The following is a 17,902-nucleotide window of genomic DNA, read 5'->3' as shown; positions in this document are numbered from 1 at the left end:
TTAGTTCACTAAATTATTCGATAAACAAATTTTTATCGAAAATACCTTTTTTAAGGATACACTCACGTGATCGATTTATGCAAATATTTTGGTCATTACATTTAGCCCAACTGGCAGTGTTGGACTAATTTTGCAACCCATTTGCAATTTTAAACCATACAATATTTATATATTTAATTAAAAATTATTAAATATTTTTCATGATAAAATATATATATCATTATAGAGTTGTTATAAGGAAAGGTGAAAATAATCTCAGAGTGTAAAGGGCTAGAGCTGTATCACGAGAAATAAACAATCTCGTTGTTAGGCGACATGTGCCACCACGTTATTTTCATTTTTGCGTAAAGTGCTCAACCGTGGTGTACACGTCCCTAGCTATTTTGAGACAAAAATATACGTACCACGCATGTCTTTTTTGCGCAGGTGGTTAAACCTTTATTTATTCTGCTATTTAGGGATGCATTCAGCTCGAAACTATATTCTTAGACCTTTATATCTTGAGTCCATCTAACGGGATGAACTTCCCACGCTAATTCTACCAGCTCCTGATTGCACTTATCGGTGATCACCTTATTTTTGGTTCGATATAGCAGCGAAGCTCGGATGACTATGCTCTCCGAGCCTTTGTACATATGTCACACTCACCAAGAAACAGTACAATCCAGGGCCGCGACGCCATGATACATCCCCACCACTGGAAGAAGTCCTCGAGTTTAGTTTCCGTCTCAGCACCCAGCTTCTCGAAGAATGTCGCGTCGCTGATGCCGTCTGGCTGGTCAACCCTCCATCCGACGGACGTTGGATTTGTTGTCATCTCTTGATTTGTTTCAGAAGCTACACCTGAATCACGAAATTCAATTATAAATTTAACTATTCTAACGAACCAAAAATATTACAACCAACATATTTTCTTTTCTACTTATATAAGTATATCTGTTATCGTTAAACTTTTTTTTCTAAACCAGTCCTATCTGATGTTATACGGCCAGTCTAAGGTGTAATTTCAAATATAATTCACTCTACGAGATAGATTGTGCCTATTGTAGTGTTTTTTAAGCTGTTTTAATATAATTTCGTATAAGTAGGAAAATTCTAATTCTAATTTTTCTTTGTACTATTATTATTACGTCTCTCGGTTGTACAGACATACAACTTATTTCTTTTTTTATATACCTGTTCCCCGCCTGCTTTGCGTTGCACACACTGATTTTTGTGGGTGCAATTATATTGTTACATTACAAGAATTTTTCTGAAATCAAATTTGCCTAAGTTACTCCTTATTACATTAGTTACCTGCCAGACATAAGTCGCGTCAAAATCAATCCAGCCGTTTCAGAGATTTAACGGAATAAACAGATTGACGAAAATTTAAAATAATGTAATTTTGGCATATGTAACATATACATATTTTATTATTGTCTTTTTTAAATAACGGCTTTTTGAATGTTACATACAAACACTGTAAATTTATTTATTTGTATAGACATAGTCGTAATAAAAGCAAACTCTTCAGTAATATGTAGTCATCTATCCTTTTGGCACGCGTGCTAGATAGAGCTTTTAGCCAGGGTTGAAAACCCATTTTTAAATAAAAAAAACTATAGTGTTCATGCAAGTACTTTTCCTAATACTGTCGTTTGAACTTAATCATCATTTCAGACGGCTACTACCGGACTTATGCCTCCCCCAGTGATTTCAATTGATTTTTTTTCATAAACGTAGACTGACATTTGGCCTCCAATGTAAACACATCTTTACCTCGTTATAATTAACCAACGATATGTTGTGCATTTAATAGTATTCTTTGGCGAATATAGTATCCCTACATTACCTACCTCGAAGGCCTTATGAATAGACATTACAAATAACATACAAAAAGCTTAACACAAATGACATTGTAAAAAAAACAACACACTCAATGATAATGGCTTGAACGTAGCATTGCGAAACAACATAAAGCTTAAAGTTAAATGAACACGCAAAAGATCTTCTTCGAATTCTAGCATACTTAAAGTTTCGTAATATTTAGTCAACGGTTCAGCCCATAGACTAACCCACTGCAAGCCAAGGCCTCCTATATCTATGGGACGATACACCATAATTGCTGTGTAGTTTTGGGTGTAGTTATTAGTTGTGGTATCCCGTAGAGGATTGAGATTTGCAATCGTAGGTCGCGGGGTCGATTTCCGGGATGCAATCTTATATAATTCACACTTTGTTCACTAAATTCAACTGCCACTGCTCATAAACAAGTTGTTAGAGAATATAGCGAGACAACAGCGTTCTCTGCGTATAATAGTGTATCCCCCCAATAATATCTTTGGAGAAGACGCATGTCTAGCAGTGAGCAGGAGCATTGGCTTAGGACGCTACATTCTACTTTATTAACAAGTTAGAAGGTCGCCAAACTCTTAGATCGCTTAGGGGTACGCGCCTTGGAGTTGCCTGGCGCTGTAAACCAAGGCGACTTTGGTTAGGGCTGTCACTCAATACCAGTTTAGCATTTCGGTCCAAGGGTGCCCGAGATGGCCGAACCTTTATTGCCTGACGAACATTACTACTAGTCAGGAAAACGTTAGCACTGGGCAGTAGAAGTCGCGTAAAGAAGTTCCAGTAACGCTTGTATCTGATATTCGGGAGCCAACAAGGCCGTTTAGTCACTAAACAAATATATAACTCTTCATACAAATATTTGACATGACCTATAATAAGCAGATATGTTTCGGCTTAATATCTAAGATGGACTCTATATCTTTTTTCTCCATTTTTCATGACAATAATCAGACCCAAAAAAACAAATCGACGTTATTACTATAAAATTTATGTAAAGTTATATATGAATAAATTTATTTAAAATATATAGCTTTTTTGAGGGTACGGGAGTTCTTGAAAGTATCAAGTCCGTCTCCCTACTTCTTGCCACTGTGCTTTAAAGGAAAATCGAAAAAAATTGCAAAATTTTCTTCAAACATATATTTTACGGTGACTAACAAGTCAAGCTGTACAAAATTTTGTATTATTTTCAAATACTTTCTTTTTTAATCAATTTAAACGCGAGGTACGAAGATCGATATTTCTTTCCACGTGCCCCAACATAAAAAAGTTCCTGAGCTTATCCAATATACCTCGTCAATAATTCTGTTAGTGTATATCATCCATGCAAACTCTGGGTTAGCTGAACATGCAGTTACAACCAATACAAACACTTGCAAACTACATACATAAATCTACGATCAACAATTTATTAAATAACCTAGAAATTGGTTATGTATTGTCATTGGAGCCAGTAATTGTTGATCGAAGACAAAAACATAAATGTGTGTTGAAAGTGTGAACCCAGTTTCCTTAGCCGTGTTAGGTTTTGTAAAGACATTTGGGCCCATAGATACATACAATGAAATACAATATCAACATTTTTGACACGTTTCCAGAAATATGTTTAATTATTAGATTAACACTTAAGAGATAAGATCAGTGGTAGCTAGCTTAGCGATTCAATTTTTGCAAGAACCACATTTTTTTATGTAAAAGTATGTTATAGTTTGGTGGTTCATTTTGCAAATAAATATTATGGTCCAGTGTGATAAATTACGACATAAGGGGAACTATATGAATATGATGTGATGAATTGTGAATTTATAACTCTTTTATCAGCAAAAACTTAAAGATTTCTAACCTGTTTACAATGACCTATATGTGATCATAATTATTTTTTTTTTATTGGAATGCGACAGGCAAATAACATCTGGCAGTGTACAGATAATACGCTTTTCAATGGACGAAATAAGTGAGATCACTCACGGGATAGTGTGAATTTATGCAACAGAAATCCCTCGGAGAGAAAGTAATGACGGAGGACTGTAGTAAGAGAGCAACAATCAACATGATCACGTGAGCTGCATACGTCTACACCACTTGTACCCTCGAGCATGAGTTGGTGATACATGTATTTGGTACAATCATTATTGTAGTTACAAATATCCTAAACAAGAATACAATACTTATGCACCCGTCAATAGAGATTGTCTGTTTTTGATACGAAATCATAAGCATGCAACTGAACAAGCTGTGGTCTATTCACGGACATCTACGACTTAAGCGAATCAATACCAACAAATAAGAGAGATTAGAAGACGAACAGAAGTAACTGAGATATCCCAGCAAATTAGTATTTGAAGTAGAGAGAAGTAGAAGAAGGCAATGGGCCATAATAACAGATTGCTACAGAGGCCTTGAGGTAATAGAGTGACCTACAACGACAGTCCTATATGTTAAGATCGTCGGAAGACGCTGAATGCAGGTCGCTTCTAACCAGACCTGTCAGAAAACAATGGGAGAGGGTCTCCAACAGAGAATGGCCAACGAAGGACAAGGACAAAGATCTCATGAGGACCAAGGGATCATGATAACGTAAGCTCTGCCAACAATATTAGTCAAATAATTTCTCTAGCTACGAGACTTCCACAGAGTCTACAAAAGAGAGTAAGTGTCAATGATCTGATAGTGTGACAAAAGTAACCGAACAAGCCATTTCGGCCATCTCGGATATCTTTAACTAAAAAGCGCCATTCCGAGGAAAATCTATATATAAACGAACAAATAGTGACGTCACAAAAATGATTAAATGATTGTGACAATGTATTTTGGTATGTATCACATAGGGCCCAAAGTCGAGTGTGGTGTGGTGTGGTGCGGTGCGGATACGTACTAGATCGGTGGTTGTGCAGCGGACTGGTCTCGGGCCCGCCGCCCCGCCGCGCCTCCGCGCCGCGCACCCACCCGTCTGTCCCCAAGCACCACGTTAGCACCGTCGAATTCATACGCTCATTGCCAGACCGTTCAATAATCCATCTTATTTGTATACCCATAAAGCATATAATCGCCCGCGCGGTAAACTCTACCACAGTTTTTAATTAATTTAGATCGTCATTTTCGTTCGCAAACTGTACCAGAGCTCTAATATAATTTTCATAACATACGGAGACAAAGGTTTGCATATTTGTCTTAAGTTATTTTTTGTAAAATGTATGGAGACGGCTTCAAAGAGTTGCTAACAGATAAATTAACAAAGTAAATAATTTTCAGAACTATCAGACACTGTGATATTCCTCATCGCAACTAGGATTTCATTTGCTACACAAGTGCTTTACATATGAAGTAAAATTTAAGCTAATATTTATCCGTGTATCCGAACTCAAGAGCCGTAAAGATCAACTCTGATCATCACCAAATATAACTCAAAATGACGTTATTCATAAAACTTGTCAAAATAAACTCCTAAATTAGTTACTAAACTTAGGATGAAACGGGTGATTTGCTTATTTGTCAGCAAAAAGCTATTAAACTTTTTTACCTGTTTTCATATACCTTGTATAAAGTGATCAATCTGAAATATGGTTAATTTATTTATTTTTCAGTATTATTTTTTGGAACGTAACATGCCAAATTGGCCTGTCAAAAAGTGTGCAGGGACAGATAATAAACAATTATTTATTTAATATGGAATAAACAAAATTTTGAAAATATTTTTTTTGCTGTATGTATTATCAGCAATTTATTTTTTCTGAACTATTTGAATTTGAATAGGGTAAACCACATAATAATTTACACTCATAAATAATCACTCTGTATTTATAGATACTAAATATAGGTAAAAAATCAAATAGTACAAAATAAACCTCATTGCATAACTAACACAGTTCCAATTGTTTCTGTAGATACATAAGTTACATACATAAGATTAAAATAGGAAAAAAGTTGAAAAGAATGGTCGCTACAAATAAGATGGATCTCTTAAGGTCATGTCCTCACTAAAATTACTTAAACTATGTGTCCATGAGTGTCCATGCAATATATTTGGGATTACATAGTTTTTGTATGTAATTAATATAAACATCAATAGCCGAATGTGAGCTTATACTATAGTGCATGGCATCTCATACCCTCCACCGGGGCAGGTCCACATTAAGTATATCATTATTTTCCTTTACATACCGATATATATGAGATGTCAAGGTATTAAAATATTAAATCTAGCTCATATTTATAGAACAGACCAATATTACAAACAGATAATTATTGAATTTTATGCAATCCATTGTTTTGTATAAAAACTATTTATCTATATACATATTTTTTTATTTTTTGATGCTTGGCAAGTTTGTATTATTTTTCTATGTATTTGTGAAAACTTTTAAATAGCCTTCCCATGACCAATTTGTGTTTCTAAAAATTTTGTACCATTTTTCTTGTAATCAGATTTCAAAAAGACACTTCCTGCACAAGCACAGATGGATTATTCATTTCTACCACACTTCTAGAATGTCATAGATAGTTAGTCTTCTATTCCTGAATTGAAACACCTAAAGGTTAAGCAGATATTTAGTATGACAATGCTACCAGTTCAAACAGTACTGGCTTGATGCCAAGACGAGGCTTGATCACTCTATGGGACATACTGTGCTGCATAGTGTATTTAGTTCAGTCGGCTTAGATGTCTTCAATAAATTGTTAATCGATAAATTAACATATAACGGTCTATCTTGTCGTCTCTCTCATACAAGCGGATACAGTTATCTGTCTCACTCACCTATTCACATCCCGGGTTTTTCTCGAGACAAAAGTGATTTCCATACTAAGCTAACTCTTCTTATTTAGATTAATATGTATTCGATTAATTAAAATATTATATATGAGATTAATTAAAATATTTTAATTTAAAATTATACATCAATGTAATATTGTTCTGTTCTTATATTTACTCGTGCATTGTTAGGTATTGGTAAAAAGTCAGATTCCTTCACCTACCTAACATTCTCATAAAGCATTCAATGCTAAACCTTCATTGTCATATTAAAGGTATATGTGAAAATGTTAAGCGTCTCATATACCATATAATAGATATATACATAAATATGTACATATAGTAAGATATACCAGTGTTATCGTGTTAATATATTTGTGGTGGTATTCTGAAAATTAAATTTAAAATTATATATAAAGCGATTTTTTCATATTAAGTGTCTTTTTTTACTTTTAAGTATTTGGCCAAAATATCCAAAGGAGATACAATATATTAGACGAATTAATTTTTAATTACTTATTTTAATAATTAACGATTATTTCTTATTGATTATTACAATAACAACTTTTTAACTTTTGTTTGAGTTCCTTATTTTCATATGGCATGTTCCACCGAGTATAACATAACATTAATATTTTTTTCTTTTCAATCTATTAAACTTAGATAAAATAAGATTATTGACCTCAACCATCTCTATACTAAGTCAGTTTCACTCTGTTGACATGGGATGGCATGACATATCAGTTTTATCAGCTTTTATTCAAATTAAAAATTAAAAATATCTTTTATTCAAATAAGCATTTACATTCGCTTTTAAATCGTCAACTATTATAACATTATAACAAGTTTCTGAGAAATGCCGGCTAGAAAATCAAGGTAAAAATAAATAAAATTTACCAATTTTTTATCATCAACAATTTAAATTCCACACGTTTCGATCAACTAAAAACTCTTGAATGCTATAGTAAGATATTATTAAATAATATACTTTTAATTTTAGATTTAAAACTAAGCAATAGGGTTTGACGAATGTTGTGAAACTTTAATATTTATGATACACACAGACTGGTTAAGAATTTGTTAATTTTTTGAAGACAATATTTAGGCGGTTTATCCATTTATATTTTTTTTTCGATATAGAGTAAGAGAAGTCACTTACCGACAATGTTCTCCTGAGGGTTGCAGCAGTATACGCCGCTAAGGAACAGTGTGGTGAAGATGAGGAAGACGATAGCCATGACTAGAGCGTAGCCGTCCACTCCGAGCATCGTGAAGGGACGCGGCGGCGGCGGTCGGGGCGGAGGCACCGGACACGACGCTCGGCAGTCCAGGCACGAGCAACCCGGTTGCCCCTGGATCAACAACCAAAATATTTCCACTTAAATCTTCAACATATAACTTGTGGCAATGGACGTATAGACGTAAAGTATACATATATGTAAAAATAATATAAAAATCAGGGAGGAATCAATAGCCTCCCTGATTAGAGAAGAAGATACAAAAGAAGAGTTCCTCCTACTGTGTAGATAAATAATAAGCATATTGATAGATAAAAATTAAAACCTATAAAAATGTAAATAACCAAAATCAATAAAAATAATGTGATAATGTAATAAGCTTATAAAGAAATAAAATAAAAATATAAAATAAAGAAAATGTAAAATAGTAATGAAGGATGAATGATAAGCGTTACAGAGCGAAAGAGAATGACAGAAGAATTGTGGTAAGACAGAAACGAAACGAACGATAGATCATATGATGCACAAAAGAAGAGTGAGAAAATAAAAATGTTCGTGAAAAATTAAATAATGTAAAATAATCCCTGTCCCACACGAGATAGGGGGGTACGAGAGGCTCCCAATAGCGGGGGCCATTATAAAAAAAAGTATACATATATGCCTGCTGATTTAAAAGTACCGTCCTAGCAAGAATAGTTATAATAAAAAAAAATATTAACTAGTTACATTAAAGTGCACGTCGATGCGAACGCGGTGTTATTATATAATAATTAGGATTTCGTATTAAAAAATTGTGTACCATTTTTCTTGTAATCAGATTAATTACCTTCTCATTATATTTTATTGTGTTATTTTTTATATTACCTGCGAGCTGGTAATCGGCTTTATTGAGGATTATTTGAGTCCTCAGTAAATATTGCTAGTGCAGTATACGAAACGTAACAACTCTTACGTAATCTTAGAAATATATACATGTATTGAAGATTTTTTACTTGCGGATTCACAATTAACTGTATAGATAAATAAAATTTGCAATACAACCCAGATAACAATATAAAAAGAAATAATGTGTAGGTCATGTCTACTGAACGCCAGATGAGGTTCGAGTTGATGATTAACTTTTTTTTTGAAAAGTAAAAATCGATACAAAGATGAATATCACCGAGGACGTCCCAAAATCTAAAATTAAAATATATGTATATAAGACCATTAATTGTTATTTGATTTGAAAGCATAATAAACGACTTCAGGATGGTAATTACGATAGAAAATATTGTTGATCCAAATTAAATTATTTGTATAATAATCAATCCGTCTTACGTTGATGCCGGCACTGCAGGGTCTTGTGGGCGGCTGATAAGGAGTGAAACCATCTACAGGCTCGTCTCCAGAGATGTAGTTGATTTGGAAGGGCACGAAGGCGGTGGACGCGTCGCCCATGAAATCGAACCACCGCTGCGGCGTGCAGAAGTCTGCGCTCCACGAGCCGCACATCAGGTCCAGAGCTCGCTGGTTGCTCGACGGCATTTGTACCTGAAACCATAACCGTTACTTTGTGTCATTCAAATCTTTCCTCATTCGATCATTCGTTCCGTAAAAACATGCATAATACAATCATGTTTTCAATTGACACAGTAATCATTCTATACCCTGTATCATACGATCGTTCATTCATCTGAAACAATAATCAATTATTCCACATCGTGTCGGTCAATCGTTCACTTACCTTTCATTTTATAAATCTTGTATCATTCAATCATTTAAATGTAACCAACGATAGCTTGTTTGTTTACTATAAACAATTCACTCTGTTGTAAGTTTTTCTTTTAATTATACGGTTTTTTTTGTTGTGTCTTGTTTTTTGCAACGTTGCAATCAAGATGTATGAGAATATCGATCCATTGTATATAAACATAAGTTACCTGTATACAAGAATCGAACGTAGCATTCATGTAGGTTGCGCCGAGGTGGAAGTCAATCTCGTCTATCTGTTGCGTTGTGGCTGAAAGTAGAATATTCAAATGTGTAACATTTACCGAGAGATTTATTTGTAACTCTAATTTCTTTATTTTATTTTCATAAGCTCGTTTTTACATAAAATCTATAATATCTGCTGTATAGCTTGATTGGTGGGTGTAGAACCTTTAAAAATGAGAATATATACTTCATTTGTCCGCAAAAGGCTTTAAAATTTTATACCTATTTCCAATCACCCTGCATAAAATGATCTCTCGGAAATAAGTTATATTTTTTTTGTTTTTCAATGCGACGGACGAATAAGTTTTGATACAATGTCTGTACATAATTCGAATTTCGAAGATGCTTACTATAATTGCGTTACTAATTATTTCTGAAACCATTAATTTTTGAATAGGGTGAACCAATTGACAGCAAATGAGCTAAACATTCACCCATTTAAAGCCTTGAATATTTAAGAATGTATATTTTGTTGTATTAATGTCTTGCCCCTAATTATTAAAGATTATATAGCTGTTTATGAAATTTAAATGAAAATATTGTTATTTAATGGAATCAGGCGTTACTTCGCGGAAGTCCTTCCTAAGTAAGAAAAGGAACAATATTTAGCCACTTCCGCACGGTGCCAAACACAGATCGATTATTGCCAAACACCGACTCTGTGTTTGGCACTAATCGGTGTAACATAGCTCCTGAAGATGCCCCGTGGAGGGGTGAAACACGTGTTGAGTGATTTGGTGGTGACGGTTGTGTGATTCGCTATGTTTGCCGCATGCGCATTTATCAGCGGGCTGGCGGGCGGTGCATTTCATTGCACGACTACCACTGCATGTGCGGAAGTGGCTAAATATTGGTCCTTTTCTTACTGAAAATATTATTGTTAACTTTATCTACATTATCAGACTTAAAACTATCGGCGGTCAGGGATCGATATATATATATACGAGATTTATATATATTAAGATATATATATATTCAGGTTTACATATAGCGATCCCCGCGACATAGGACATCCAGTCCAGTCATAAACCTTCCACATGAATTTCCAAGTCCTTGCAAGAACTTTAACAAGGTCGCCTGTTCACCTTGTGAGTGAACGAACTTCGCTGCGCTTTCCCGTATCACGTCTCCACTTCAGAACGATAAGGCTCCGAAAATCATCTGTTCAGCGCGTTATATATGTATATGTTATATATGTGTAATTTTATGAATTTAAAGTGAGTGGAGGTCGAGCGATACGCTTGCCGTTCGTTGGTCCGTGACCTATAATATTTAAAACATAATTTAATTACCATTAAATGGAGAGAGTTTGACCGGTTTGAGGTATTTGCTGTGATCTGGAGCGCAGGTCATGCCGCAGATGTGCTGGAGGAAGTTCTCGTAGCAGGCGGGGCAACGCACCAGTAAGTTCTCCGCCATTTCGATCTTTGACGCGAAGTGATCCAGCTGTTGCTTATTACAGCAGGACACGCCGCCCGCGGCGATAGCCGGGCAGTACTTCTGGATAATTGGCTGTGGACAAATTGATCTACTTAGACTTCAAATATTACACAAATAATTAGTTTGTTTTGAAATACGTATAATTGGTCACTTTGAAATATTTATTCTTTCTATTGGAATGCGAAAGACCAATCACCATACACTAGCCAATATATAATCATCGGAATTTTTAAAACGCTTTTTCTTACTATTTCATCATTACATTATTTATTATTTCTGAAACTATTAATTTTTGTTAGTATGTAACATATATTAATTGACAGCAAATATATTCAATCATATTGAATATATTTAATAGAATTAGGCGTTACCTTGCGGAAGTCCAGGAAGGAAGTAAGAAAAAGACCAATATCTAGCCACTTCCGCACATGCAGTGGTAGTCGTGCAACAAAGTGCACCGCCCGTCAGCCCGCTGATAAATGCGTATGCGGCAAGTAATGCGAATCACACAACCGCCATCGTCAAATCACTCAACATGTGTTTCACCCCTCCACGGGGCATCTTCAGGAGTTATGTAACACCAATTAGTGACAGAGACTCTGTTTTTGGCGCATTTATCAGGGGGCTGGCGGGCGGTGCACTTTGTTGCACGACTATCATTGCATGTGCAGAAGTGGTTAGATATTGGTCTTTTACTTATATTGTATATAGTAAGTCCCGTGAATATAGGTGACATAGAATTTTTGGTTATTTTTTTTGGTTTAGTGGCATTGTGCGCCTGCTTTATCACTGGATTTCGGCTTCATATTGATTTATGGAATATTTTTATGCAGTATAGTTGACCCAATTCTAGACATGGAAACTATTGGCCTTGGTGGGTTTAGACTGAATGTAAGGGATAATTGTCGTCCTTCTGATAAGAGATCAAAGCTGGTCCATTGTTTAGACGGGATTTGATGACGTAGCATCTGTGCTTTGTAGAGTTATCATTATCATTACTGTTTTCCCTGTATTAGATAAATCACGCAAAATGTTCACTATTTATTGTAACGATTTTTAAATATAAATATAGAAATTATCAATTTATTTATTTATTTACTTTATTGGAGACAAACAGTAACAAAAGGCAGTAAGAAAGTACAAACTTAGAAGCTTAGAAATATAAAATTAAAATTGTTACCTTATAACTATCTTACTGAGAACATATAATGATTTATAGTCAAACAATGAAAAAACATAACTAAACAGGGATCAAAGATTATGGTTTATATATTTATATTATGTTTGTTTATATATTTATATTATGGTTTAAATTGTATTGTATGTACTCAATAATTTCGAACGAAATTGTCTTTTAAAAGATACGAGAGAACACGAGAATATATCAATATCACTAACATATGAATTGTGGAGGTCACACTTTCTGTATAAGGGAGCACGTTTACCGATATTTGTCCTAGCCGTTGATAATAAAAGAGAGATCTAGAACGCGTTCTTGCTGCAAGAATTCGAAAGTTTACCTCGGACAACAGTTCCGAACAGTTAACATTACCACCACAAATATTTTAAAGTGAAGTGGCCATTAGAGAATATCGATCCTTCGATGATAACATTCGGTATCTGTTTAAAAACATTTTATAAGAATTAAATATGTTTGTGGTCACTGGTCAAAACATCAACTCTTTTCTTTATCACTCTCATAGAAATCTAAGAAAAGGCTTGTCACCGTGCTGCTCTCCGTATACTGATTAATACTTGGACCTTAAGAAATGCGGACAGATTACGCGTCAAAAAGTCGTCGTGAATGGTACGAATTCCGTAGACTGCTTGCAGAATAAACACATCGATACTAATGAAATTTGGAGTGTATATTCGCTATTCCAATACGCAAACATTTATTTTTAGTTTTTGTTGAAGTTGCAGTGTCTTGGCCATAAAGCACGCAGAAGAGAAGACAACGTCGAATGTTCATTCGCAAAGTGGACAGACGATCTCAAGATAGTCTGAAGACGTATGCCTCTTCCAACTATAGCCGGACGTCTTATGGCTGATATGATGATTATGGTGATACAATATAAATAAAGAGGACATCCGAATCAAACAGGAAGCCTTCAATTGAACGTACACCGTTATTAATCTGTTATATAAACGATACTGTTATTATTTAATCAAAGTATCAGCTTCCTATCTCGTCGGTTTCATTAAGGAAGTAATAAGCGATGTTTTTGTTTTATATCAGGTTGGTGTGACGCATCGACGATTTAACGTGATATATCTGTATACACGAGTCTTATCACGAGTTGACCAGCTGCGCCGAAATAAACAAAATACACCGAGAGATACTAGAATACATCGTGTTTTTATCGGTACGACACCGTGTCTTACTTAACCAAAATGAAGTTTCACGACTGATCAAGGTACATTATGTCTTAACGATATCTTAACAGACTTTGAACACCTTACAAACATGTATACACGTGCACAAACTTATATTTTATCTTATTATGACGTACGGTGAATACCGCTATTAACCTTTACAGATTTCGAGGCTTTTAGGGCGCAAGTCACATAACCTAAACCTTGGTTTTAATAGCAAAGTCTGTAGGCTCGCATACATGGGCATGAGCCATCACTCAGAACGCGTTTAAAATTCCAGCTCGAGGATGCCCAGAAGTAGAACTTTGACGTGGTCGGTTGCTATTACCACTTTAGAAAGAGCTGGGAGAAGTGACGAAATAAACTCTAGCAACGCAGGCTACCTTTAATAATTGGGAGGTTGTTTTCCTTCGTAATTTAAAGGTCGATCTCTCCGGCGAAGGTGAGCTGTTCTTGACTGGTTGAATTACTTTAGATATTTGCTTATTTTATTTTTAACGCGTTGTTCAAAAACTCAAAGTCACGTCTCAGTTTACGGCAGGCGCGACCTTCAAAAGTCTCTGAAGGTATTCTGTTGTAGGTAATGACCCCTGCGTGCTACAGTGCCATCATGATTATCATACTACTTCGAGCGATGCCGGTGCCGTATTAGCTCATAAAAGTTGGACGGTAGGCATCACGCGCCGGCGCGAGACCGGCAGCTTTGTTGTGTATGACGGCAGAGCACATAGTTGTCTGTTTTATAAATTAGGTTATTGTAGCAATGTCCAGGTCTACGTGGAGGTCTTCAGTTTTTCATCACTTACGAACCAGGATATATCCTCATCTTCTTGAATCGTTCTGATTGATTTATTTGTTTTGTTGAGTAGTTTAATCATATTCTATGTCCTATTCCACCTGTCGTGTTGTGTATGAACCAAAACATACCTTACCATAATCATATGCCCTGATAGATAAGCACACACCTGTGATAATTACACAAACATCGATTATCTACATTACAATTATTATCATCTCTAATAGATTAAAAGACAAACTAATTATCAAAAGTAAATCTACATTGATTTCAAATTGAAGATACCTACATTCGACAAATGTCTGGAATTATTGTTGAAGAATCAATGGTGATTAATTGTATGCATTCTTAAAATGTGGACATATAGACGCATGCTGTCCATAAGCTGGACTCAGAAGGTGACTAACGTCGAAGTTCTGAAACGAATCGGCCATATACGCGCACTAATGCTCACAGTAAAACGAAGGAAAATCGCTTACTTGGGACACGTTCTTCGTCACCAACGATACAATCTCCTTCAACTTATCATGATGGGAAAGGTCGCTGGTAAAAGGAAGGTTGGTAGGAGAAAGAAGTCGTGGCTTCGTAACAGAGTGGACCGGAATCGCCAACGCTGCTGAGCTATTACGCAGAACCAAAAATAAGGAAGAGAGCAGGAAGCTGATAGCCAACCTCCACTAGTTGGAGAGGCACTTCAAGAAGAAGAATTCTTGCACACCTATGTTATATATAATTGTAAAAGCTTTAAAGGAGTATATGTACAACACATTTGCTGTCAATAAATGTGTGGTCCGTATCCAAAAATCAGAGTTTTCAGAAATAATAAACGACGTAATAATAATATAGTAAGAAAAACTTTTTTGTTTTCAAGATTATGTCTGTACTGCAAGAAGTTATTGGCTAGTGGCATCCAAATAGAGTTTCAAAGTCTTCAGTTGATACAAGCTGATTGGAAACAGGTGTAAAACTTTTAAAGCTTTATACTCACAAATGAGATATACATTCCTTTTAAAACTTTTACATCTGCAGTCAATCAACCTGTTTACATTTGTTTATTATATTTCAATGTATAACAAAGTAATTCGATGAAGAATAATGACCCTCGTATTATGTTTAAGGATTACTGGCAAACACCTGATTACTTTACTATAGAGAAAATCGATCAGGAGTATATTGCTATAATTTTATGCTACATTATAACTAAATAAATTCAAAAGAATGTTTGGCTTATCAGTCATTATCATACAGGTTTATTGCGCCGTAAAAATTGTTATGGACGTTATATAAACAGAACTATTTACGATAGAACATACATCTAGAGTTTTTGTGCTTTTAAAATAATTTACACGGACATCTTTATGAATTTTCTTATATTTTTTAGATTATTTCTTTTAGTTGTGTTATCTGACATCCTAACCCTCTAGATAATCATCATTATTTCAGACGTCCACTGCTGGACATAGACCTTCCCCAAAGATTTCCACTAATACCGATTAAAAGTGAACTGTAACTAGCGTTTTCCGCCGTCTGCCCTCCACCTCAATGATGTCAGAACATTAAAACCATTCGCTAAATCGCATAACCGGTTAATGTAATATAATCGTGTTAAAGACATTTTTTGCCGTAAACGACCTTCAGCGATTTTCCTAGTAACCTTCAATCTGGGGTTCCTTAAAAAGGCACAGAAAGCACTCTTTTTATAAGTAGAAAGTTACAAAGAAAGTTAGTTATTTTACACAAAATTGTAAAAAATAGTCCATTTAGTAAGTGAATACATCATTCGTATGACATATACATACGGAGTAACGAACAGAGAAAATAAAGCATTGAACAGTACTTAGGATATTAGGAAGCAATTGAAAACGTCACATTTATACTAATCAATGCTCATGCTGATCACCATTGCTCTTGATAATGTATATTACTGTGATCTAAAAGTAAAATAAAATTGTCAGACAAAACTCCCTAGCATTATAAAGGAAGGTAATTTTTTTTTCTAGGTTAGTAGAATTGTCTATAACATTTCAAGCGCCTGTTTGTCGACAGGTTTAATTACCTCCGAGTTGCACGTGTTTTTGTCAAAAGCATCGAGTCTCGGTTGGTGCCAAAATCGTTCAATTTTTTTGGAAAAAAAGGCGTCAAAACTCGTTCCGCGTTGACTACGTGCGATTTCTGATTATTCAGCAAACTCAAAAGGCCGCCGGAGACGCCATTTTGACACGATTGTGGAGATAAAAACCGAATCGAAGGAGGTCTTGAAGGCTATACCGCAAAAAGACTATTCCGACTGTTTTCAGGACTGGAAAAAGGGTTTTCAACAGTACGTTTTGCTTGAGGGGGTTTACTTTGAATAGGTTGAAATTAATTTGAAATAATAAATAAACAACTTACATTTGATAAACAAATTCACTTTACTTTTTGAACACAGTATTATATATTTCGATGTATTTCATATTGCTAAGAAACAAATAAGGCTTATTGTAACAATATGTTGTTAAGTGACTAAGTACATAACAGTACACTAATATGTAGAAATAACTTTAAAGCACTAAATGTCATATCTATTGATACAGATTCGGTTCAGTTACCTTCACCATGTTTGAATAGGGGCGGTATCGATTTATAAAATGAAAACAGATTTAGAGTACAACACTCGTGACGGTGGCGTGTCGTATAATTGTAGGCATGCTCGACGTTCAACGAAAACTATTTTAAGTGAGATTGTGATTTACAATTGGTTTCACCGCAAACGTGGCTTTCATTTTATTTATTTACAGTTTTCATTCTTTGTGCACCGGATTTAAGACTTTATAGATGTTCCTTACTAGTCAGTCTATAGTAGTACAGAGACAACTAGTAGGCCGGTGTAAAACACATAAAATACTATGTACTAACTACATATAAAAATCGGTAAAAAAAACTTTTAAGTTAAACGGTTTTATTTGATACCCATATTGTGGTGGTTGTGGAAAAATATGTACGTATTCCGCCATATTGGAACGGCGTCCATCTTGAATTTTAAATTTTGACATAATCATCGTGTTTTACTAGTGTAGCCCTTTCATTTGATACCCATATTGAGGTGGTTAAGGAAAAATATGTAATCCGCCATTTTGTATCGGCGGCCATCTTAGATTTATAATGTTATTGGTTTTATTATATTGTATTGTCATCTAAATTAAATGTGTGTACCAAATTTCAGATCAATCTGACAACGGGAAGGTGCTTAAATTTCAATTTCTAATTTTGACCCAAATAAATAAACAAATAAATTCCGTACGGGTCGAAATAAATAAAACCGTTTAATAATAAATAGAATTTGATGTTTGATGAGCAATGGTAGCTCAACGTTAGAAGACTGAGACTTGTAGTCACAGATCGCGGATTCGATTACCGCGATACAATCTTATGATTCATACTTTGTGCATTAATTATATTCGATTGTTATTGCTCAAAAACAAGTTTCCAGAGGACGGGCAGCAGGGTTCT

The 17,902-nt window shown here is 34.9% G+C and overlaps 1 protein-coding gene across 4 annotated transcripts in view; it reads right to left on the bottom strand.

Annotated features, from left to right (window-relative positions):
* Npc1a (Niemann-Pick type C-1a) overlaps positions 1–17,902 on the bottom strand; it is a 103,189-nt gene that overhangs the window by 26,855 nt on the left and 58,432 nt on the right. For 3 of the 4 annotated variants that reach the window (XM_068761834.1, XM_068761833.1, XM_068761835.1), the window contains exons 3-8: positions 11,094–11,313; positions 9,747–9,826; positions 9,145–9,357; positions 7,746–7,938; positions 4,712–4,786; positions 649–843 (exon numbers count right to left, since the gene is read on the bottom strand). In XM_068761834.1, coding sequence (XP_068617935.1) covers positions 649–843; positions 4,712–4,786; positions 7,746–7,938; positions 9,145–9,357; positions 9,747–9,826; positions 11,094–11,313 — 976 coding nt within the window. The remainder of the gene's footprint in view (positions 1–648; positions 844–4,711; positions 4,787–7,745; positions 7,939–9,144; positions 9,358–9,746; positions 9,827–11,093; positions 11,314–17,902) is intronic. The other variant, XM_068761836.1, reaches the window with a different exon arrangement.

Source organism: Battus philenor, unplaced genomic scaffold, assembly GCF_028537555.1.
Source record: "Battus philenor isolate CCGP_79_NKW_IND1 unplaced genomic scaffold, ilBatPhil1.0.hap1 SCAF_15, whole genome shotgun sequence".
NCBI classification, from domain to species: domain Eukaryota; kingdom Metazoa; phylum Arthropoda; class Insecta; order Lepidoptera; family Papilionidae; genus Battus; species Battus philenor.
The sequence above is the reverse complement of the archived record's forward strand: the minus strand, read 5'-3'. Positions and strand labels throughout refer to the sequence as shown.